Source organism: Haplochromis burtoni, unplaced genomic scaffold, assembly GCF_018398535.1.
Source record: "Haplochromis burtoni strain Fernald_Lab_line unplaced genomic scaffold, NCSU_Asbu1 Contig_441, whole genome shotgun sequence".
Lineage (NCBI taxonomy): Eukaryota > Metazoa > Chordata > Actinopteri > Cichliformes > Cichlidae > Haplochromis > Haplochromis burtoni.
In genome coordinates this window covers 38,781-62,021 of record NW_024582802.1, presented here as the reverse complement: position 1 = coordinate 62,021, position 23,241 = coordinate 38,781, and the positions used below count along the sequence as shown (strand labels likewise).

The following is a 23,241-nucleotide window of genomic DNA, read 5'->3' as shown; positions in this document are numbered from 1 at the left end:
TACATAGTTCCGCCTACATCCTTGTGCTGCTTTTACTTCTGACTTCTAAATCTTGATGCCACTTCATGCTAATTGTAAACACAACATTTCCAAACAATAGCCCACTGCAAGGAGTTTACAGCTCAATAAAAACGCCCATTTCCGCTCATGAAATTGTTCTTATTACGTTATACCGCCTCGTTTTCAGTTGACAGGGTAATTCAGTCGTCATGGCCGTTTTGTTTCTTCAAATCAGCGGGTTCTTCAGAGTAGACCCCCCCCCCCCTCACTCCATTTTGCGTGCTTGCTCAAAGGTCTCGTCCCCGGGTCTTCTCGTTGTCCACCGCGTGAGAGACTATTATTCTGATCGAGGTCGTAGCCGGTGAGTCCGATACACAAACAGTTAAATTCCCTTCTTCTTCTTCTTTTTTTAATTCGGTCATCCAATCCTGTCCGACCATAATGACTGTTAGATCTAGGATCCGGATCCCCCCCCCTCTGTTTAACCTATTTCACATTAACTAAAATCAAACCAGCCATTTAAATGTCTTTTTGTATTTGACCAGAGGCAGTTAGTTGATTGGAGCTGCATCTGTTTTGGACACAAACGATGCTTTTGATCGTGATAATTCACACGGAGCTGTGATTCGTGATCAATGCTTTCATCTCATTTCACGTAGAAAGTCGTTTTCCCCTTCGAGTTTTTGTCCCAAGAAACGTGGAAAAGGCTTCAGTGAGGTGCTCTCAGGCGACATCCTGTTTACTCATGAATTCACACGGCTTCCCATTCAGCTTTAACGAAGTTAGTTAAGTTGCATTAACTTTGGGGTTTGATGCGCGTCTGTTTTCTCTGTACAATCTTTTCCCGGCTGCTGTGTGGAAACTTTCTGTTTGACTCTGCAGCTCTGTAAAGCTCACTCTGCTCGGTTGTACAAATACAATACTTCACATCGCTTATAGCAGCTGAACACTTCCCAGGAAAAAGCCACCGGGTAACAAGAAAAACTTTACCACAGTTTCATCATCAGACATCAGTGAGACATACACACGGTGCAGATGTATTTCAGCTTTGGTTTGCACGCACAGGTCTGTACTTTTCATTCATTCCACAACGAAACAGTCTGTATTCAGTCCCCTGTGCACAGATTATACAGTGTTTGCTGCCAATCTTGCTTTGACATATACAGAACAACTTCAATTATTTCACTTATTGTTTCCGTAAAGTTTCAAATACACTTGCATACGTTTGCATGTACGCATACATGTTTATGTCCTTCACAGCTTGTTTGCAGCCCTCTATAAAATCAGTTGCATATTACCACATAATTATACGTGCGTTTGTTTTTCCTTGAAACGAAGAAACAGGATTTCACTCGAACACAAAGGATTTGTCATCATCCCGATGATGATGCTTCTCTTAGTGGCAGACAGCACATCCTGTTTCCATGTCGGCACAGGAAGTGAGAGCCTTGTGTCATAAGATGTCTCATTTGGTTTTAAAATCCTAAACATGTTTGAAAGTTAACATTTGACCTCCAAAAACGGAAGCAAACACTGACAGCCTGCTATTGTGAGAATTTCAAAATATTATTTCAGTATCACTGAATATTGAAATATTAATTTTCAAGTTTTTTCCACAATTTGAGCAGATAAAAACATTTAGTTTTTTTCACAATCAAGTCTGCCATGTTTGACAAAAACCATAAGCATGAGATTGACAGCAACGCCACGCTACAAATCATAGCAATGAATCCTGAGACTGAACTATAAATGACCTGTATGACACACACACACATTAAAAAAGGGTTTGTGGAGTAAATATTGACCAAAAAGCTTCAAATTTATCCTTTTTCTAAATACTAATTAGTAAATAAAAACGTGTATTCAGGCTCATTTTATTCAACATGAGTATAAAGTTGTCCCAACTTTTTTGTGGAACTTTTACTTGGTTGCAATAAGCTCAAGTTGGTAGTTTTTCTTTGACCGTTTTATTGTCGTATCTTTCCAATAATACCTGTTCTCCAACCTTTTTACACTGACCAGTGAGTAAAGAGAAAATACAATAAAAAGCTAAACAAATGTCCTTGTTCCTCCAGGAATGTGGTTTGACAACTCCACTCTGCTGGGATTTCAAGAAAAAGGAAAAACAGCTTTTTTAAATATGAAAAATGTACAAAATCTTGTAGATTTTTTTTTTCAATTAGGTAAATCCACAGATACAGCAAAAATTTAAATAGTTGGATTTCAAAACATGGACGAGGCCTTCACCACTGAATGATACTGTGAAAAACAAAGCAGACAATCAAAACGTGAATTTTCTTCCAGATCTAAGACGTGAAACATTCTTAAATAAGTCGATGACAGAAAAAACGTCAAACTGTTTTTTCCACAGTTCCACGGGGATCTCTTCAAAACACGAGGGGACATTCGGGACAGTTTCCTCCTCTGTGTTTTATTTGAAGCTTTCAACAACTTTTACTTTTTGTTTGTGTGACTGCACACGGAGGAGTCACATATGTACCAAATCTACAGCAATACTAAGGAAGTAAAAATGTTCCTGCGGTCATTTTTCTTACTTAAAAATGATCAAATGAAAACAAGAAGTGATGAGGTTATAAATGACACGTTCTCCTTCTTTCCCACTGAAAATGTTGCACATTTTATACATTTTCCATGAGTTCCCCTGAAGCCTTTTTCACATTCCTGTCACGTTTCATCGAACATCTTTTTAAAAACGTGCAGACTCTACTCTGCTTGAGTACTTTTCATTACTTACATTTCTACCTACTGTTTTTGTAAAACAGAAAAAACCAACATAGCAAAGATGGTAGAAATATATACAGCTGATTTGTTTGTCTCTTTTCTCCCCCAGTGCTTGTGGTAAAACCTGAAGGAAACAATACTGGCAGAAGGATGTTTCCTCCAGGTCCATTTAGCAGCCGATGAGGAGCTTTCGGTCATGATGGGTGCCCAGTCGTCATCGCGTCCTTTCAAAATATCCTTTTTTTCTGATCGCTTCTGAGGCTGCTGCGGAAAAAGAAAACACCAGAGCAGGTCTTCATAGAAGCAGTGGAAAGTAACTATGTACTCAACTTTAGTGCTAAGGATTTAAAAAAGTGTACTTTTCCCATTTTCATTTCCGTGAGTACTTTAGTTACTCTGGAGTTTCATATTAAACGTCCAACATCTGAATGCTTGTTTCATTTTCTCATTTCTAATTTTCTGATATTATAAAGCCTTCGAACCAGAATAGATCTGTCAGAAACAAATATTTAAAGGAGCAAACATTTGTGTCTGGACCGGATTACGGAGGTGTTGGCAGGTGGCGGAGGCACATCTGTAATGAAACAACTGCCACATCTGTATCGCTTTCACTACACTGAAGAAATCTGTGCTGTTTAAGCACGTGAAGCAGATAATACACACAAACAGTGCAGAGTGTGAATGCTGGTACTTCCACATTTACATATTAAGACTCTTCGCTGTCCAGCAGGTCACATGACTACGCTGTAATAGTCCCAATCAGCCAGCAGCAAACAGCAACAAGGCCAGAGGTCAGAGCAGCTGGAAAGTAAGTCTGAGGTCATAATTATGAAAAGGCAACACGGGGAAGAAGCAATGGGGAGAAATGCTGAGATGAACAGGACTAACGCACAGGCTGTGCACACTGATGGTGGATCTCATTAATCCAGCAGCAGCACATCCTCTATCGACTGTGCGTGTGCAGCAGATAGCATGGAGATCATCTGCAGAGATGTGTTTTGAACTGCAGACAGGAAGAGCTGTGACACATGACTGACATGCATGTTTGCTCTGTGCTAACCCAGAGAGAGAGAGAGAGGGCACTAAGAAGGAAGTGGTGGAAGAAGCCTAACTGAAACTCTTCAAACGTGACAGAAACCGAATGACTATTATACAGTGTGAATGAAAGAGTGCTCGCTTTACATTTAATAGCAAAAATGTTACGTATCTGATATTTGGAAATTGGCAAGCAGAGGGCCCGAGCTTTACCAAGAGCATATTTAGCTGACTTTGTAGAGAAAACTGGAATCTGCGGTCAAACTCTGTTGCTCATTTCTGAAAAAAGGCAAATAAATAAATAAATAAAAGCTCAGACCTCATTATTTGATTTTGAACAAGGTCTCCTCTCTTTTCCTGCCTGAGCAAACTCATCATTACAGTAATGAGGACTGTTGTTTGTCTTTTTGTTTTCTCCACAAAGATGCTGAAACGAGACGTTTCCTACCTGCAGGCTCTGCAAGGAGGAGCACTGGGCCTAAAACGGGCACAAAGCAGGCGAGAGGTCCGACTTTTCTTCTTGAACGTTTTGGGCATAAATGCCCTCGCAGCCTCTCAGAACAGTGATTGTGTATTTTGTTTTTTTAAGTGATGAATGAAAACTTCATGTTGGGGATTTTGCAGCTTGCCTTATTCCGACAGCATCATACTTAAAAACACTCATTAAAGGGCTGCTCTGGTTGCTCCTCAGGCTTCATGAAAACACTGAGACAACAACGTCTTCCTGCATCTCTAACAAACACTTTACCTGCAGCTTTTAGGCCCGTGCACATTTGTTAGGCTGGGATTGTTTAGCTGACTGATGCACAGGTTTTCCCCTGTAGCTCAGTGGCACAGAGTGGGCTTTTATAGACACACACACTGATGGTTTTGATTTTTAACAGCGAGCAGATTACAATAATTCCTATTTTCACCTCACACTTAAAGGGTTGCAATTAATGTAATTAGAGATCTAAACTTTCAGTTCAAAGTGGAACGAGGTTCCTGCGATGGTTCAGCTCTGACTGGAATTCGTCTTTTGCCGGCTGCTGACGATCAGGGATACACAGCAGCTAACTGAACTTCCACTGGAATGTGGCCGTTTCTGAAATGTGTCTTCACAAAGTTAGTTCCAAAAATCAAACATCATCATTTGTCCATCCGGGTGATTTTAAAGAACAACTGTATCACCTGCAATGCAGTGATCTCACATTACAAGGGTGGCAGGAAATAAATGAGAGATTTACTCATTCACATTTCCTCAGCCTGTTCCCCTCCTCCTGCAGTTCCTCTATTGCATCTGACCTCCGCCCATCAACCCTTCTGCCTCCAACACACACACACACACACACACACACACACACACACACACACACACACACACAGAGAAGAGTAACTGCAGAGACAGGATCTTGTGATACAGTTTTTAGAAAGTTTCAGAGAACAAAGGAAGGCATTTGTTGATTTGTAGGAGGAATCTGGTGGTTAGCAGTGAAGTTCATCAACTTAATTACTCTGCATTTTCATTTAGATGCTTCAGCTCCAGGTAAGCACAGGAGGACACTATTATAGTTTTCATGGAAAACTGAATACAGGGGACATACGCTCTGAGACGGCTGAGAGTATCTAGACAGTGTAACAACCCCACACACACTAAAGAAAAGTATCGTTTAACATTTTAACTCTGATACAATGAAAAGTTGGATTTTAGAGGTTTGACTTCATGAAAACAACGTTCACCTCGTCAGCCAAACAAACAATTCTGTTAAAAACAAATGTCCATAAAGCATAAAGGTGTGCGTTTTAACGCTACACAACAAAGACACGAGATTATGTTTGAATCTTAAACAGGCACGTATGGAAGGCCAGGTTTTAGCTCCTGGTCTTAATCACAGCTGAGGCTTTAATGGACATGTGGGGGTTGGGTGGAGGTGTCCTTTGTGCCTTATCCATCTCAGGACAAAACCCCACCAAGGCTATTGTGACGTTTCCTGCTGAGTTAAGGTGAACTAAGGCACTATGGCACACTGAGCACTTTAACATTTGTTTTTAAATGCAGCTAAACTCTAATAAATGGTTGTTGTGACTGATGTCTGTCTGTGATTGAGACAAACAGTTGTGGACTTAATCTGACTTTGAATTAAAACTGGTGACAAATTTGTTCTGAAAGGAATATGTAAGTGCAGATGTTTTTAACCATCGCTGTACTAAACTAAATGTCAAACGACACTGAGGAAAAAGTGGACACTGATTAAATATATTGTTACAAAATACAGCCAGTAGGCCTAGCTTTAAAAGAAAGAAAAAAGGGGGGAAACATGTGATGTGCTTTTCAGATTTAATGTCTCCCCCTGTAAAAAACAAAAACAAACAAAAAAACCCACTCCTGATGATTCAACAGTTACTGGCGAGAGCTCCATTTCTCTTTGAGGGTTTGAATCCATTTTGTGAGTGGAAGCCATTTTCTAACCAAAGCAAGCTTCACCAGAGTGCCACGTATCCCCCCGGGCGTGTGCAGTATGGCTAAAAAGTCCAAACCTCGTGCACAGAGAAAAGGGGGCCCTTTAAAAGCCAAGACCAAGCCCGTCAAAATTAGAAAACCATGAGACGAGACTGGCACAACCTGGAGAGAAGGGAGCCGATATCCACAGCCAAACTCCAGCGTGATGAGTGAGTGGGGGAGAGGCAGGCCTGCATCACGCACTGCCTCCATTTTGAGTAGACATCCACCCAGAGGGGCGCGCAGTGTGCGTGTGAAGCGTAGCGAGCGACTTCGCCATGGTATTACTTCCTGTGCGCCTCACACCGAGAAATGTGCAGAAATTGCTGGAGAAGAGGCTAGCGCGCCATGTTCCCGCTGTACTTTAACTCTGGGTATCGCCTGTTGGGAGCCATGACCTCACAGGGAAACTACAACACACAGTAAAGTGTTTAAAGCGAGACGAACTACGAGAGTGTGCCTGGTTGTGATGCATCGACGCCATAGCTGACACATTGTTCCAGTTGGTGGGGAAAAGGACCCTGGCGACGACGTATGAAGACGAGGACATGGGTTTCCTACCATCTTACTACAGCACACTTGTGGCCCCTAAAACAAAATGGAGGCCCCGTCCCGCTGTTTGACAGCCACCATGGGTTCACCATAGGTCATTTATGTAACGTCACGAGGACAACTTCTTTAACTTTAGCACAAATCATACCCATCCAGAGGGCGGGAACAGCAACAACAGGGGTGGGGGTGCTACGCAGTAGAATGAGCGGGCGGTGCCTTGTTATTTAAATGTAAAACGGCTATGGCCACCGAGGCCTTCCACTAGACTGAAGGGTGGAGGAAATACCCCCCAACAAAATAAATACCAACAAAGTAGACGCTCACACGCTGTCCGCTATCAGCTTTTAGCTGCAATTCTCCATATTCGCCCGCATTAAGCGCGGGTGTCTACATGTACATCGTGATGCATACCCCCCACCGCTCAGGAAAACACGCAAACTGTACTGTTGTCCACTACTGTACAGCACGGAATTGGGAGTCTCGGCTTCTGTTACCATGCGCGCGCACATACGCACACGCGCTCATCTGGTGAAAACCCTGGGATGAGAGGGGGATGCCCCCTCCCTTCCGCCTTGCTTACCTACTCCAACTACACCACGTGGTTTCCTCTCTCACACAAAAAAAACGTGAATTGGAGTCGACGAGGGGCGGCGTCACCCCTCTGCCGGCAGCAGGCGGATCGCCGAAAGAGGGAAGGATAGAAAACTAGAGAGAGAGGCGGAGAGAGAGAGGAAAACATTTCTCCCGATCTGATCCCGCCATAGTTTTTCCCACTCTTCTGCCATAGACCCATCATCAGACCCAGTCCAACCCACCTCCTCCACAGCGCGATAGAGGCTATAGGCTGCTGCTTTATTCGTCTGTTGGGGCCGGCTGCAAGTCAGGGGGTTTCATTTCTTCTCCTGCTCCACTTATTCAACTGGATTTACAGCAATATTCAACGTTACCACCCGATTCTACTTTTTTACATTTTTTTTATTTGAATTTGTCATCGTGAATTCAAATTTATTTCGTACTTTTGTCCTCTAGCGTGATTTACACTTTCTGTTTGAGTGGCAAGTGTGACAATATCTTGTTGCGCTATTAGCACATTCAGCAGAAACTTTTTGCTGGCTCCAATCTTTAGTTATTCTGGGCTTTGTTTTTTGTTTTCTTTTTTTGGGCTCGGGAAAACAATTTCCACAATGCACAAGCTATACATTGGGAATCTAGGCGAAAGCGTGACTGCCGAGGACTTAGGAAAAACCTTTGACGAACACAAGATCCCATACACCGGACAGTTTCTAATGAAAACCGGCTATGCGTTTGTGGATTGTCCGGACGATCACTGGGCCATGAAGGCTATCGAGACATTTTCTGGTGAGTTAAGGTGGACTACAAGTCACCAAAAAAAGCCTTCTCTTATTTCCACCTTTAATTTCATTCATTCTATATATAGGGAAGCCGTAGACGCCGGCGCACAGCCCCGGTTGCATGCTCACCTTCAGCGGTGTATCCCAGTTTTATTATCCGTTCGCCTCCCGAGGCTCCACGCGAGATTAAATAAATACATAAATTCCTGAAATTATTTTATTGGTGTTAGAATAAGGAATATTAGTGTGTGGAAAGCTACACACCCACGGGAGCCATTCAACTTTTGCAGGAGGGGGGGCGCACGTAGTGTAAAGCTATACTGTAAAACACAGCCATTGGTGAAGCTTTCCTCGATATCGTTGTAATTTATCAAAGGAGATTCTAACAGTACTGTGCTAATTGTGACACGTGCATTTCAAGCTAATGCGTGCTTCTGGTAGGCGTTTTATCTTGCACCCCTGAGCACTGGATAGAGTAGCCTACTCTCTTGTGATATAGGATGAAGCCTTGCTGCTTCCCCTCCCCCTTTAAGCCGGGAGTCCACTATGACAAAGGCAGAAACAAATAAATTAGCCCTTACCAAACCTGGCCTCAGACCAACCCAGAATTTACACAAACCTACCCCGCTATGGTACAGCTCGCTTTCCTGCGTGGCGACAGCTCTGTGGCCCATTTCTCATGGTTCCCTACACATGTAACGTGAGGAGGCAAGGTCGCCATGCCAGTCAGCTCCCTCTGATCCTTCCTGAACCCTCACCAAACTCTCCAAACAACCCTCTCACACTACAACCATGTGGGCTTGAAACCTTTTAACTGCCACTCAGAGTTAAACTGATAAACGTATAGTTATCGCTTGGCATTTCTGAGGGATTCAAGCAGACGGAAAGTGACGTGATGTACACTATTCACTTGCTCCCCGACTTTAGGGCATGTTTTGAGCACTTTCAACATAACTGCTTCTTAGTACTTTTCATAAGTGCTTGGAAGATCACCAGGTTTAATTGGAAATAAGTGAACCGCAAGGCAACCCACGCTGTGTTCCCTGAATACAGTAGATTCCCTTCGTAGGCCTTTGCAGCTAGTACACAGTTAGCATTTAGCCACACTTTGTTCTGAACCAGTTTTCCTTTTTTCAGGTAAAGTGGAACTTCATGGGAAACGTATTGAGGTCGAACACTCCGTCCCCAAGAAGCAAAGGTACATTGAGCACTTGTATCACCCCTCCCCCTCCTTTCTCAAAAAGAAAAGGGGAAAAAAACCTTTCATGTGTTGCATCACCTTATGTGGGTCTTTCTCTCATGGGGTAATAAGTGAAAACAACGACTTCACTGAATGATTTGCTATTAGTGGGACCCAGATTTCGGCCCTTGCGCCCACTTGACGTTAGAAGCCATTGTGAGGCTAGCAGTGGCTAGCTTGGCTGTGTTTGTTGGTGTGGCAGTGTAGCGTGGACCCTCAACTTTGTCGGCCATTGCTGTGGAGCTGAACTGTGACAGCTTTAGCTAGGTGCCTGCCGTTCTGTGCAGTGTGGTTGGATTTTTACTCGTCCTTTTAAAATGCTGCTGTGTTTTTAGAGTGAGCTCAACAAGCACGTAGATATAGGTTCTTCGTAAAGTCGCAGTGTTGATGTGAGCACGTCCTGTGGTTTACTATATGCTCTAGGCCCAGCCTTTTATGTAGTTACTCTTTCCTTACACTACAGTCACTACACAATTTCTTTAACACGATTTTAAAAATGCACTGGCACATATGTATTTTATAAATGTATACGTGGTGTGGTTTCACGTGTTGGACAACCTTTCAGTGCTTTAATGTGTGCATGGATAATATTCGCTTGTACACATTATTCCCAAGCTTTTTGCTTTTATTAAAACTCTTCGGTTTAACGTTCACACTCTGAAAACAAATCAGTTTTTAATGATGCTGTGAGTTGTGACGGAAATGCGGTGTGTTGATTATTTTATTTCGTTTATAGGTTTCTTTTAGAATGTATTTGACGAGGAAATTGTGATTTAATGGAGCTGTTATTTTATTTTTTTAGTTAAATTAATAACAAGTCTTTCCAATTAAAACACAGCTGTGCTGTTTAGTAATTGTAGTATTTATTTTAAATATATAATGCTCGTTTTAACCCAGAATAGGTGCTGGGTGTGAATATTTCACATTTAAATACCTTTTGCTTCACGCCAACTCGGACACATTTATGTGGCAGCCTGATAGTGTACCTGTAGCTTTGGCTTCTTTGTAATTGGGTGAGTGTCAATGAAATTTCTGCGGTTCAGTAGTAGCTCTAACTGGTGTCCATTGTGCTCATTTGACCTGCTTCATTCAAACAGCACTATGCAATTCTCTTATAGCCCATCATTTATGCCCGTAACCTTTGGCACAGATACGAGTTGAGCACAGTTCTCCATGTTCCGCCATTTGGCCACATGTGTGCGTATGTATGTGTGTGCGTATTCACCATGAGCCAAAATGGCCAGGAAATGTAGAAGATTCCACCCCATTTCCACACTTGTTGCCTTTTAATAAATGCTGCGATTTGGCGTAATCACTCTTCGTGGGATTTTGTATGAAAAAGGCCGAATATTTCAAACTGAGCTGGCTTTTGGGGCGCCCGCCCTGCGCCACGAAAGCAGAGTAAAAACGTTGCAACATGGCTGTGGCACACACATCCCAGCAGCGTGGTCTTTGTGTGGATGAGTGGGGCCGAGTGTGGTCACTTATTGCCAAACTCGCCTTACACACGGAGCTAACATGGCTGTAATGCCTTCAGGTGTCTTAGCGGGTGCGTGAAGAGTCCCAGATCTTGACTGTGATCACCTTAAAGAGCCATAATAAAGGTGATTTGTGAGTGGGTGGGTGCGGGGGTACCGTGGGACGAGCTTGTGGCCCTTCGTGGCTTCACAACACGTGGTGCGTCCACGCAAAGAGGAGTTGCACCACGTCAGGCATGGAGGGCAAAATGGCGAAGCCTTGAATGAAGCAGCCACTGTACAGATTGCTCCTTATTCTTTTTTTCCACAGTGTGTCACTTTGGGTCTCGTCAGCGCCCGGGTCGCCCCGTGGCCTACATCACGTGTTCCAGTGTGTGTGCGTGTGTGTGTGTGCTTTTCTTTTAAATTTAAGTAAATATTAAAAAATTAGAAAAATATTAACATGACGGAAAACTGTATTTGTGGAAGCCCTTTCTTAAAATGGCTGTTCGTGCAGTTCGTCAGCCAGAGCTAAATTATCCAAATTATGTCGCAAAATGATCGCGTTTAAATATTTATGAAAAACATCTGCTCATCTCCAGCATACAAGCGTGTGCGAGCTGTTTGAGCAAACGCTGATTTTACGAAATTATTTTGTAAATGTTTAAAATCCTCCAGTTGTCAAACAAAGACTGTGGGGCAACGAATCAGGCGTTTTCTGGCGACGTGCGCATTTGGGCAAAAACACTCAAAATAATAGATTCCGGCATATATTTTATTTTTATCTACTTTCACTCAATAAGCTGCTTGTTTTGATACCGCTTTGAATGTTTCTTATTTATTGTGATTCTAACGTGGAAGTAAAAGGTTCCGGGGGTGCTCGCGTTTCTACACGTGTTTAAAAGAAAGTTGCCAGAGTATATACGTTTAAACGTCTTAAAACTGCTCTCCTGCAGTTGCTTCTGAACCTCAAGGAGGGTGTGTGTGTGTTTGTGTGGGAGTGGCGGCTGTTCTGAAGGAACAAGCCCTTTGGGCTATTTGAAGGAGGTGGGGTGGGGGTGTCAGTCCCTTAACTAAAAGAATGAAGGTTCAATTCCTTCTTTATATTCCACAAGTCTCAGTGCAGGGGGCGCTGGCCCTGCCTGTCCTGACCTCTGACTGTTTTGAACGGTACCTTTTGCGTTTGTATGTATGGACGTTAAAGATGGACGAGTTGTAAGTTTCAGAGAGAGCTGTTTGGTTACTGTGTAAGGCTGCAGAGGGTTTGGCAAGGTGGAAAGCTGGGGTTGTATAGCTACAGGAAGAGGAGAGGGGAGAGAAGGGAGGGGAGTTTTTGTGTGTGTGTGTGGGTTCTCAGAGAGAACAAGCCTCCCTCTTTGGAGAGGGGAAATGTATAGAACGCTTGCTGTTGGCGTGAAGAAAATCAGTGGTGACGCCCACCAAAAATCCCGTTAAACCCAGTTGAAATATAAATGGCATGGGTAGGTGTGTGTGTGTGTTTTTCCATCTGTTACCCATGCTCTGCAAAATTCTGTTGCAGCAACCTGGCACTTAAAAAAAAAAAGTCTTGTTGGATGTCACAGGTAAAACGAGAGCTGCTACAGATTATAGGCTAGCTTATTTATTGTGTTTCTTTTGTGTTTTTTAAAGTCTTTGAAGTCTTGTAATAATTGTCTTACACTGATTCTACAAGAGATGTAGTCAAACAAAATATTAAAATTAGCCTTTGATTTTAGGTGCATTCCTGCAAAGTTCACATTTTTTATTACACTCCCTCTAAACATTCGCACGGGCAACTTGCAGAATATCAGTATCAACTGGTATTAGCCCCGCTGTCTGACATCAGGAAATATAATGGTATTTACAGACGCCATTGGCCAATACTTAGTTGTTGGGTCAGTATTATGCAAACAATTGTACTTTAAAACAGATCGATTATTTATTTATTTTCCACTGAAGACTTTTTCTTCCTTGCACTAAAACTATAAACAACAAACAAAGTAAAAAGAAAAAAAGTTGGAATTTTGAATAAACATAATTCACCCATAATTAGTGTGTGGCTAAAAACCATTATAATAATTATTATTATTCCCACTTTGTAGTATCTTTGTATGTCCTTGCTTCTAGAGGCAGGGTTTAGTGTCTGATTCTGGTATGCTGTGACCTTTGGCACCAAAATGTTGTCTTTAGCGTTCGGTGTGCTAGGATTTGCACCCCGCCTTCACCGCGACATGAGGCTATTATGCACAGCACACCAAAATTTTGTAATTTTATAATTGTGGGAATTAATTCCAGTCTCCTTTGAGTCTCGACTCATTTTTCCATTTGCCATTGTATCCAAAAAGGAAACGATGATGTTGGCTCCTTTCAAAACAGGAGAAATTGCATTGGAGGCTGCAACCTGTTCTACTTTCTTCATGCATTAGTCTTCATGTGTTACAGCTTCCTGTTTGCATTTCCTTCAAAAGGAAAAAAAAATGCATGGAATCCTGAAAATACTGCTGCACATGAAGCATGCCAGCATATCTGCTGTCATTGTTTCACTGTTTAGGAATCTTTTTTTTTTTTAATAATAATAATAATTATTAATTTTCACTGAAAACCTCTAAAAGAGAAAAAGATTCCTGCGACCCATAGACTGACTGATAGATCACGTCCAAATAACATCGCAGTGTTAGCAGTTAAAAGTCCAACCCATGGCTGGGAACATCCTCTGAAATACTGATATCCTTCCATTTTTCTTATGAAAGTGGCTTCAAAAAGCTAAATGTCATTTCCTCCCTTTCTGTAATGGTGTTACACATTTTGTATTGGCTTTTTTTTTTCTTTTTAGCAGCTGAGTGAAGTTACTGTACATGATGTGTCCCTCCACTTTTTTTCCCTTTAATGGATGCAACAGCTATATTCTAGATATTTTAGGCACCATTTGTTTGTCCATTCTTGTAATTGAGTTTGACGTATATAAAATCATCTCCACAACAAGCTTGGCTGTAAATGCTTTTGTAATAAACCTGCTATCTGGGTTAATGGGGCACTGTTTAGCATGCAGTGTCCAAGTCAGAAGACGAGGACAAACAAACAAACAAAAAAATCTTAACACTTTCCCACTCGAGTTGTTGTTTTTCTCTCTGAGGTGGACAAAACAGTTTCCATGATCAAAACTGCCCTTCTACTTCTGACGAGTCTAAGAGGTCTGTCAAAGTTTGTATGTACATCATTAGGTGATGTTGTCTTCATCGCATTAGTGAATCCCAAACTCCCTGGCTTGTAACGTTTAAACATCCCCCTTCCTGGTCACTGTGTCAGGTCTTAAGGGGAGATGTTAAGACCAAAGTCAGAATGTCCTGAGTCTGCCCCAGACATCTAACGTTCAAGCCACCGTAATTAGATGCCTGAACTACCTTAACTGGCTCTTTCTGCTGTGGATGAGCAATCGCTCTACTATTAGCCCCTCCCAAGTGACAGCACTCATAACAATCTCTAATGGGCCCATTTCACTCAAGTTTTGCTGCACGCTAAAAGTGATGTCACATCCGGTAGTGCTCGCTGCATTTTGGCATCATGTTGGCTGGTTGTGCAGTCCTCAGTTTTTTTTGAAGACATGAGTGGTTGATCATGTGACCATCATTTTAGGGGGAAATGTTGCAACAGTTTGAAAAGAGGTGATTTTCTGTGGAAAAACCTTTTTTGTCTGAGTGTTGACATCTGTTTGGAAAATACTGCAGGACTAGTACGCATGCCCTCAGCACTGGTATAAATGGTATGGAGCTATGGTGACGTCACCGTTTGCGTGCAACACGACCAGTCCAGTGAGCATTGTGGGCTCATTAGGAGGAATCTGGACTTCCCTTGGAGGAAGTTAATTTTTGCCATTGTATGCATTATCTTGGTGACTACCCACAGCCTGTGGCCATAATCCACAGTTTCTCCATGACGCTGGTGTCTTCACCACAACAGACTGGTACAGCCTCTCCTGCAGACACCAGTCTGTCCATCAATTTTCTGTCTTACTCTTTCCCCACTCACCCCACTGAGATACCCAAGCTCGACCTCGAGGAAGCAAGTTGTTCTGAACCCAGAGCGCACAATCTATCCTTTTCTGGCTCAGAACCATGGCCTCAGACTTTGTCCCACCTGCTTCTAAAGTTTGAATCTCTTGGTGAAGCTAACATGTAGTGGTGTGAAAAAGCTTTCGCCAAAGCTGGAATTTTTGGTACGTTGCAGATCACTGCTCTGCTGCATAACTGAAGCGGACTTGAGCTTCTGTGCACAATCTGACTGCTGGATGTTCTCCTTTAGGATTTTCTGATAGAGAGCAGAATTCATGGTTCCATCAATTACTACAAGTCATCCAGCTCCTGAAAGCAGCAAAACAGTCAGTCTTCATGCTTCCACCACCATGTTTGACTGTTACGTTTGTATGAAGTGCTGTATTGGTTTTATGCCAGAAGTAACAGGACACTTTTTGACATTTCTTAGCCTACTTCACCTGCCAGACAGGTTCTATTTAAGCAGTTCCTAAATTTAACAAGTTGTATTTCCAGTAGTCTGAATAAATCTTAAGCAGACCCTTTCCCATCGAGAGGTGATGACTGTGTAAAACATCCCAATTTTATTCTCCCAAAATTATTCAGAATGTCAGGATGGCCCAAGTTTACCAGTTTCCTCCACAGTGTTTAATCTCTGGTCATTTGTAGCCTCGTAGGTAAATTTGCTAAACCAGCCAGTATTCTCTTCTCCTTAAATAAACGAATGGTTTGTCCAGCATTTGGATCAATAAGGTACATGAATGCAAATGTTATATTTTCTACATGATTGTAACAAAATTGTATGGGCAGTGAATGGAGTACAGAGAAGGAATCAATTAGTGACATTTTATAACTCCATTAGCATCCAAAAATGTGTGTTATGAGTTTATAAACTACCGGTAAGCCCAGAAAATCCTGTATACGTGATGAGGCTGTAGGTTTTGTACCACAGTTAAACTCTGTTCATAAAAAGCAGTGTTTAAAATATCAGATGCCTGAATATCTGCTGACAAAGCTTTGTTGGAATAAAGATCTTGTTTATCAGTGAACACTATGCTATCGAAACATTCAAGTTTTTTAGCAGATTTCTTTGTTTTTTCTTAGCTATGAAATGTATGCAGTGTGTGTAAATCTTTGCTCTGTTTTTCACCTCTGTGTAATTTCCCTTGCTGAAGCTGTGTGCCTTTTCCTCCATGTAAAGTGTGCCGCAGCTTTAAATGCACCCAAACGATCATGCATGTGAGGAGCTGGATGTGTGTGGCTAGCACTTTCACACAGCAGTACACAGAGCTGAAGGAGAGAGGCGAGCTATGGTTTTATTTCCTCCTCTCTCATGGCTGGCAAAGGAGGAGGGGACAAGTGGGCGGAGGGAGCAAGAGGGGTGCGACCAATCGTCTGGTAGCAGCACTGTGCCTCGCTCACCCACATGCATGCTCTGACTTTATACTTTATCCTCGCTCTCTGCTCTCTCTGCTCGCTCGCTCTCTGCTCAGCGTGTTCATGGTTTCATTGTGCTGTTTTGGTTACTCTCTGGTACAGTGTGCTCGTTTCGCCCTCTTGTTTTTTGCCGTGATCCCCGAACCATTTCAGCCCCGTCTGCACAAGAGCTGAGACCGGGTAAGGGAACGAGGAGCAGACAGACAAACCAAAAGGATCCAGAGAGAGTCACAGGAAGGAGGATGAATGTGGTTTAAATTTTGATGTCAGCTGAACTGCATTGCTCGGGGATGTTGGACAAACAGTTTTGAGGGATAGCTCAGTTGTAATCTGATTAGACAGGCTGCTGCTGCTGCTCTGCAGTGGTTGATGCACTGAGAGGTAAACCGTGCATTCAAACTAAAAGAATAGCTGTGGATAATTTTGAGACGGCATGAACAGATTCCTCAACTCAACTGCAGCTACGTGAAGGCAGATGAAGGACAGCATTTGTCTATGCCAGTTACAACTTCGCAGAAACAAGAATAATCCTTTTACTGTTCTAACTGGCATTCATCAGCAGTTTTATACTTCTGTTCTACTGCAGGGAGATAATGTCCCACATACTTGTGTAATTCATTTTTTCCTGCAATAGAAACAATCTGCTCCTGAAATGCAAATTATTGAAGCTACAGTTAAAAAAACAAAAACAAAACATTCCGCTTGGCAGCAACAGTCTTAACGTACATCAGTACTACAATTTCTACCACTATACTACTACTAGTAATTTGCCGTCTTACTCAAATGGAAGCTTGCAGTATAAACAATTTTCCGTTTGCTGATTAAGTCGGATGTAATTTCACAGAGCTGCTGTTGTGTGCGTTCAGTGCAGTCTGTACTCTTCTATGAAAAGTATTCCAGCATCCAGACTGGGTGTATTGTGGAAGTTTATTTTCAGCTGTGTTCTGTATTTCATTACTTTTGCAGTGAGAATAGCAAAACATTAATGAAGGTATTTAGTCATTGAGGGTCACTGTAGTCGCACAGAAGCACACAAAGAGCTGCTCTTTGTTTTTCTTTCAGGTAAAAATGTTTTGGTGATGCTCATTAAGTTTAGGTTTTGCTCACTGCTTTGAAATAATAGGAACTACAGTGAAGTCAGTTTCCTATAAAGTAATGGAATTAAACTGGTCTGTTTTTGTCTTTGTGAAAATCTAACCATGAATAAAAATGTGCTTTATTTTAACTTTAATTAGTGCATAAATGATCCAATCAGACAACGTAAAATCATTTTGCAGTGTGTGCTATGACTGTGATATTTGAGTTCTTGCAGTAACTGGTTTCACTTGGTCTACATTTTTGGACCAAACTGGTGTCGTATATATTCATGCTGAGTCTTCTTATCTGTGTGAAAGCTTTGTTTCAAATGGGTGTTTGTGTTGCCGGAACTATTTAATGGTTTTATCCCGTTTAGTTATTATTTCTGTCAGCATACATGTAGAAATGGTGTTTTGTGCAAAGTATTTCGATTTCAAATATTTTACTCTGTAAAAACAAACTGTACTGATCCAACTATTAAAAGGTTAATTTCTACAGGCACAATTCTGTGATATGAACTGGTCTGTTTCCTGGCCCATGACTGCTTAAAATCTTCTGTGGAGCATTGTCAGATTTTTGCTGTTTGTTTCTAAATTCAAATGTAACAAAAGGAAAGAAGCAGCATTAGCAGTGTTATCTGAGCAGCCTGGGCAATAGAAATGGTTACATGTGAGCTTAAGTAAAATTTAAAGATGTAAGAATGCATTTTCCTCTACTTTCTTATTTTGAAAGGCAAAAACAAAGAAACTTAGCTAACCGCTGGTTCTTCATTTCTAAGTCTATAAAAGAGAGAAAAGACATTAAAACTTAAAGAACAATATTAATGTAGAATGTAATTACAAAGGTCCAAGCCAAAATAAGGTGAGGAGAGGGTGTAAAAATGAAGGGACGAGGACAGTGGAGGCACGCGTGTAATGTAGGTGAAGGGGTAAATGAGATCTGTCTCTTTAAGAAGACCCCCACCTACCCCCTCCACCCCATCTTTCTGATTGTTTCTTCTCTCTGGTTCAAACCATCTGTCCTCTCCCTACATTAGTTGGTGCACACACATTGAAGGGGTGGGGGGAAGAAGGAGTGATCAAGAAAAGAAGACAACGAAAGTAGGAAAGGGAGGAGGGTTGTTGGGGCCAGGGGTCGGGTGTGCATGGTGGATGGGGCCCCTCATGTTTACGTGTGTGTGTGTGTGTGTGTGCGCGCGCATGTACGTGAGTCCTGCCTCACTTGCACACAGTAATGCCATTAAATAGGACAGATTCCCCCCCCCCCCATTCTTAGTCACTTGCTTTTTTCAGTTTTTCTAAAAAACTAAAACGTGCACATTTAAGCCCACACTTTGGTCGAACGGGTACTGAAGTTGTATGAACTGCACCTATTATTCCTCCAATATGTTGGTGCTGTATATTGCATATGATTACAATTGTGCTCTATTTATAAAATAAAGGAAGAAAAGAGTAAAAACTATTTAAACCATTTCATAAAGATTTAGACCTAATTGTCTGCAATAAAATCAATAAACTGAAAACTAAAACAGAAAAGTCAAGTTAAATAGAGAGAATGCAATGCTGCCCCAAGAGTGGTGCATCTAGTCTGTAGTTGTTAAAAATGTTGTATTTATTCTCTTTAAAGGATTTTTACAGCAGTGTAAAGAATTGCTTAAATTGTACTATGGCCCGTTATTGACTGACAATATTGTCAATGTGTTTTTTTTAACCTTTTTTCATTTTTATTTCTTATATGACATATATATATTTAGAAGCTGACTGCTTAGGCTGAATAGCTAAAGCTAAGCTAAAACTTTACCAACTAGTAAAAACAAGCCACAAAACCAGTGCTAACCAAATATAACACATGCTTTTATTACAGATAACGCGTTTCTTTAGCAAAGCAGAAGCTTCCCTGCAAATATTGGCTAGCCAGGTTGCTAAAGCATTTGTTCTATACATCAAGTGGTAATCTGTGTTTCTTGGTGTTTCTCAGCTTTTGGTTGAATGTGGAAGCACTAAAATAATGTTTTACAGGATGTAAGTCACTGTCATGTATTTTGAGCTGGTGTTTTCACCCCAATCATTTCAGGGTGTTACAAAGCTCAGTCAGCATTAACCCTGACAGCAGACAGTTACACAAATAAAAATACAACACCACAGAGAACACAGTTCAAAAATGCTGTAAAATTGCAAAAAATCCTACACGTTGGAATTGATTTATAACATTTAAATACAAAAACTGGTTTAATTTTATAATTTTTTGCATAAAACAATCGGAGCCACATTCATTTTAAATAGGAACTGTGATTTCAAGGGGAGCCGTAGCATGAGATCAGTTTTCTGCAAAGGCAAATGACACTTTCATGTATTTCTAACAGGTCAGAAATGGAGGTCTTCCTTCGTGCTTATGCAAGGAAACTGAACTGCATTGATTGCAGACATTTTCCTTCAGCTCCTCCACTTCCGCTTCTGTTTTCCGAGAACAACAGGCCTCTTGTATAAACAGTCAGACAAAGAGCACAAAGCTTCACTTAATCTCCCGACCAAAGTGGATTTTACGTAAACCAACGAGTAGAAATCCATAACTTTACAGCACAGTTTGGATGCTTTTAGTTTTATAGAATACGTACATCAAACCTCTACAAGGAAAAAAACTAAACTTAAAAAAAAACAAACCCCCCTCCTTCAATTAAAAATTTTAAACAATTACCCAGCTGCTGTAAAATGAGGTGTTGAGAATGGTGACCTAATCTGAATCAAACTGAATCTTTCTTACTATTTCCTTAACTTATTAATTTTTTTTAAGTCAGTGAATTTTTAATAGCTTTTTATGACCTTTTACAAACTTGAGCTCATCACCAACAGGCGACAAAAACCCCCGTTCCTGAAGGGGATGAAAACGTGTCTGTGTTTGCGTGCGTGTCTGTCAGATGGAGCCGAGGGAGCTGGGGCCCAACGCCGTTGCCCGCTAGATCTGAATTCTTGAAATTTTTGTCCGACAGGACACACGTTTGTGGACAGGAGGCATCAGCCTTGATGCAATTTGTCTTTATCTTTTGCTTTTTTTGTAGGGGGCATTTTATTTCTTTAGGTTTGGGCAAATAGTCTCAAACATTATCACAACACAGCATTATATCCAGTGACACAACATAAGTGAACCATCACGTTCAGTGTAACTAGCAAGTGCTCCAGCAGCGCTCGGTGGAGTCATTTATTTACATTTGGGTCGTACATCACCACCTACTAGCATCTCCTCCTTTGTAGCCGGGTTGTACTTTAATGTGTTTCTGCCTCTGGTGAAATGTGCTTGTTGCTTCCATCTTTAGGATCAGTTTTCCTACACATTTTGCAAAATGCAGTGCTTCCTGGGAGGTGTTTGAAGTAGCTCCCTTTTAGGTACTAAATCGTCAGTGGCTGACATGAAGCTTTCAGACATGCCCAGGCTTTTCTCGCTGATCTGCACTAGGGAGCATAAAAGCACGCTGTTGCTATAGCAGCAATATCACTATCACACTTTTATATCATGAAAAAATGTATACCGGTACTATTTTGAATGAAATGATAGCCTTTCCTATGTGATGCAAATAACTGTATTAGAAAGACTGAAACAGTAAATTAGACCTGGTGTGTTTTAATTGGAACCCTGCTCATGCTGAAAGGGTTTAATTTCATTTATTTTTAGTCTAATTTGTCTAGAAAAGTTTGCAGCCACAGTGTTTTGGAAAGCAAAATAGTGATGTAGAAACTAATTTTTAAAAAACATGCTAATGATATAAAACATTCAGTTAAATTGCAGATTTTCTTTTAAGTATCACAATTTCCACAATTCATCATTTAAGCAATACATCTGTTAGATCCTGCAATTCCCATAATGCAGCTGAACAGAGTTGTCATTAAGAGGTCACAGAAGACATTTCACAGCTGTTTTCACGGGCTAGTAGTACTAGTAGCGGCATGTCAAATAATCATTATGTAAAATGGGCCTTGCCTATTTAATAAACATATCTGTAAGAACACACATGAGAGTGAGTAGTTTAGAGTCTTGTGTCTGCAGACCCTCAAGAAATTCAGTGTATAAATATTAAAATGAGAATTTAAAATGTCAAGAAAGTGAAGATCTACTGATTAATAATCAGAGGACTGGGACAAATACACGCATTTGTCCCCAGTCCTCTGATTATTAATTTAATAAGATTGTTGCTAAGTGTTAAACACTTCTCAGTGTCTTGTAGTGATGGGGTTTCCCTTGGTGGTGTCGGTGGGGGAACCAATCAGAACATTTACACCACTTTTCCATAATGAAACTCGTGAGTTCCATAATTCAGGAATTATTCAGGAATATATATATATTTTTTCAACCTTTGATAGAAGACTAAACTTGATGTGTGGTCTGCTGTTTTTTTTTTTTTTCTCTCCTTCTTCTTCTTTTTAAATATTCTTTGGACATTTTGGCCTTTATTTGATAGTAGAGCAGTGAAGATGTGGAATACAGGCAGCAAAGGGCCACAGGTCGTACTTGAACAACTCCAGCCATGTGCAGTATAGCTGCCTGCTCACCCACTGAGCACCACAGAAGCACTGAGCTCCCATTGGTCTCCCCCTTCATCTGTAACTAATTTAAGGATTCTTAACTTTTTAAAATTGAACATTAATTTGAAAGTGTTTTTTCTGCACTCCACTTTCTTGTATTTCCTCTTGCCACCAACCAGCCGCAGTAAGTGGGTGTCCTGTCCTGTGCCTCGTTCTGAGAGGGGCCTTTTCCTGTTAAAAGGGAGTTTTTTTTATGTGCAGAAATCTGTGCCATCAGAAACTGAATTTGAATAAGTTAAATTTGAATTTGAATTTCTCGGATTGAATCTGAATTGTAACTTGAATAAATGCTTTTTAAAAACTGAATATGAATTAGCCTAATTTGAAATTCAATTTATTGGTTTGAAAATGAATTTATTTGCTTTGAAACTGTATTTTATCCTTTAAAAGTTTAGCTCTCGAATAATCTCAGATTCCCTTCACACCATTCAGTTTCAGTTCTACAATTCAGTTTTTTGGGACTTACACCCGGTTCCGGTTCAAGAGTAATGAGCGCAGATTAATAGAACTACGTTTTACTAGCGGGCCGAAAGTGTTACTGACGGGAATCTACAGCATCTTGAGCTGAATTAAGACTTCAGAAGTCATTCGTCATGTCGAATGACCAGCGGATGAACTCTCAGGTTGGTAATAAATGTATTACATGTACATGTATTACTGTAGCTGCCTCCACCAGTGTGTGAATGTGAGAGTGAATGAATAGTGGCATTGTAAAGCGCTTTGGGTGCCTTGAAAAGCGCTATATAAATCCAATCCATTATAAGAACAAGCGTCACGTTAACAAATGATAGCCGTACGGTAACTTTTATGCTTCTTGTAGCTGTTAGCTAAAGACGCCAATTTAGCCTAGTTTGCCCTGAATTCAGCTTTGACAAACAAATATGATCGACTGTTTCTAGTAGAATTCCAAAGTTGTCATCTTGTACCCTGTCAGAGCTCTGTATGCTTACAGCAGGGAAACATGCAAAACGGTGTCCAAACCTTTGTGTTTTAGCTTTATTTATGTCTTACACAGCATCCCAACTCTTTAGCTAAAGCTATTAAGTTAGCTAAAGTGAATAGTTTTCAGCCATTTGATTCATGTTACAGCAGCTCATGAGTGAATGAACATGGTGCAATAAACGTATTTTAGAAGTATATGTTTCCAAATACATACATTTACTTAAATTTACTTGAGTAGGGTTAGGGGTTGCCACCTCAGCATGCAGTCAAGTTCTATACTCTTGCTAATGACCTACTAATTGTATTCAGGTGTGTTGCACCAGGGA

General features: G+C 41.1%; 1 protein-coding gene across 1 annotated transcript in view; it reads left to right on the top strand.

Annotated features, from left to right (window-relative positions):
* The first annotated feature begins 7,447 nt into the window (after positions 1-7,447).
* Positions 7,448-23,241, top strand: part of igf2bp1 (insulin-like growth factor 2 mRNA binding protein 1) — a 48,911-nt gene continuing 33,117 nt past the window's right edge. Inside the window, exons 1-2 of the mRNA XM_005945645.3 lie at positions 7,448-8,167; positions 9,298-9,358. Of these exons, the coding sequence (XP_005945707.1) occupies positions 7,993-8,167; positions 9,298-9,358 (236 nt within the window). The 5' untranslated portion in view covers positions 7,448-7,992. The remainder of the gene's footprint in view (positions 8,168-9,297; positions 9,359-23,241) is intronic.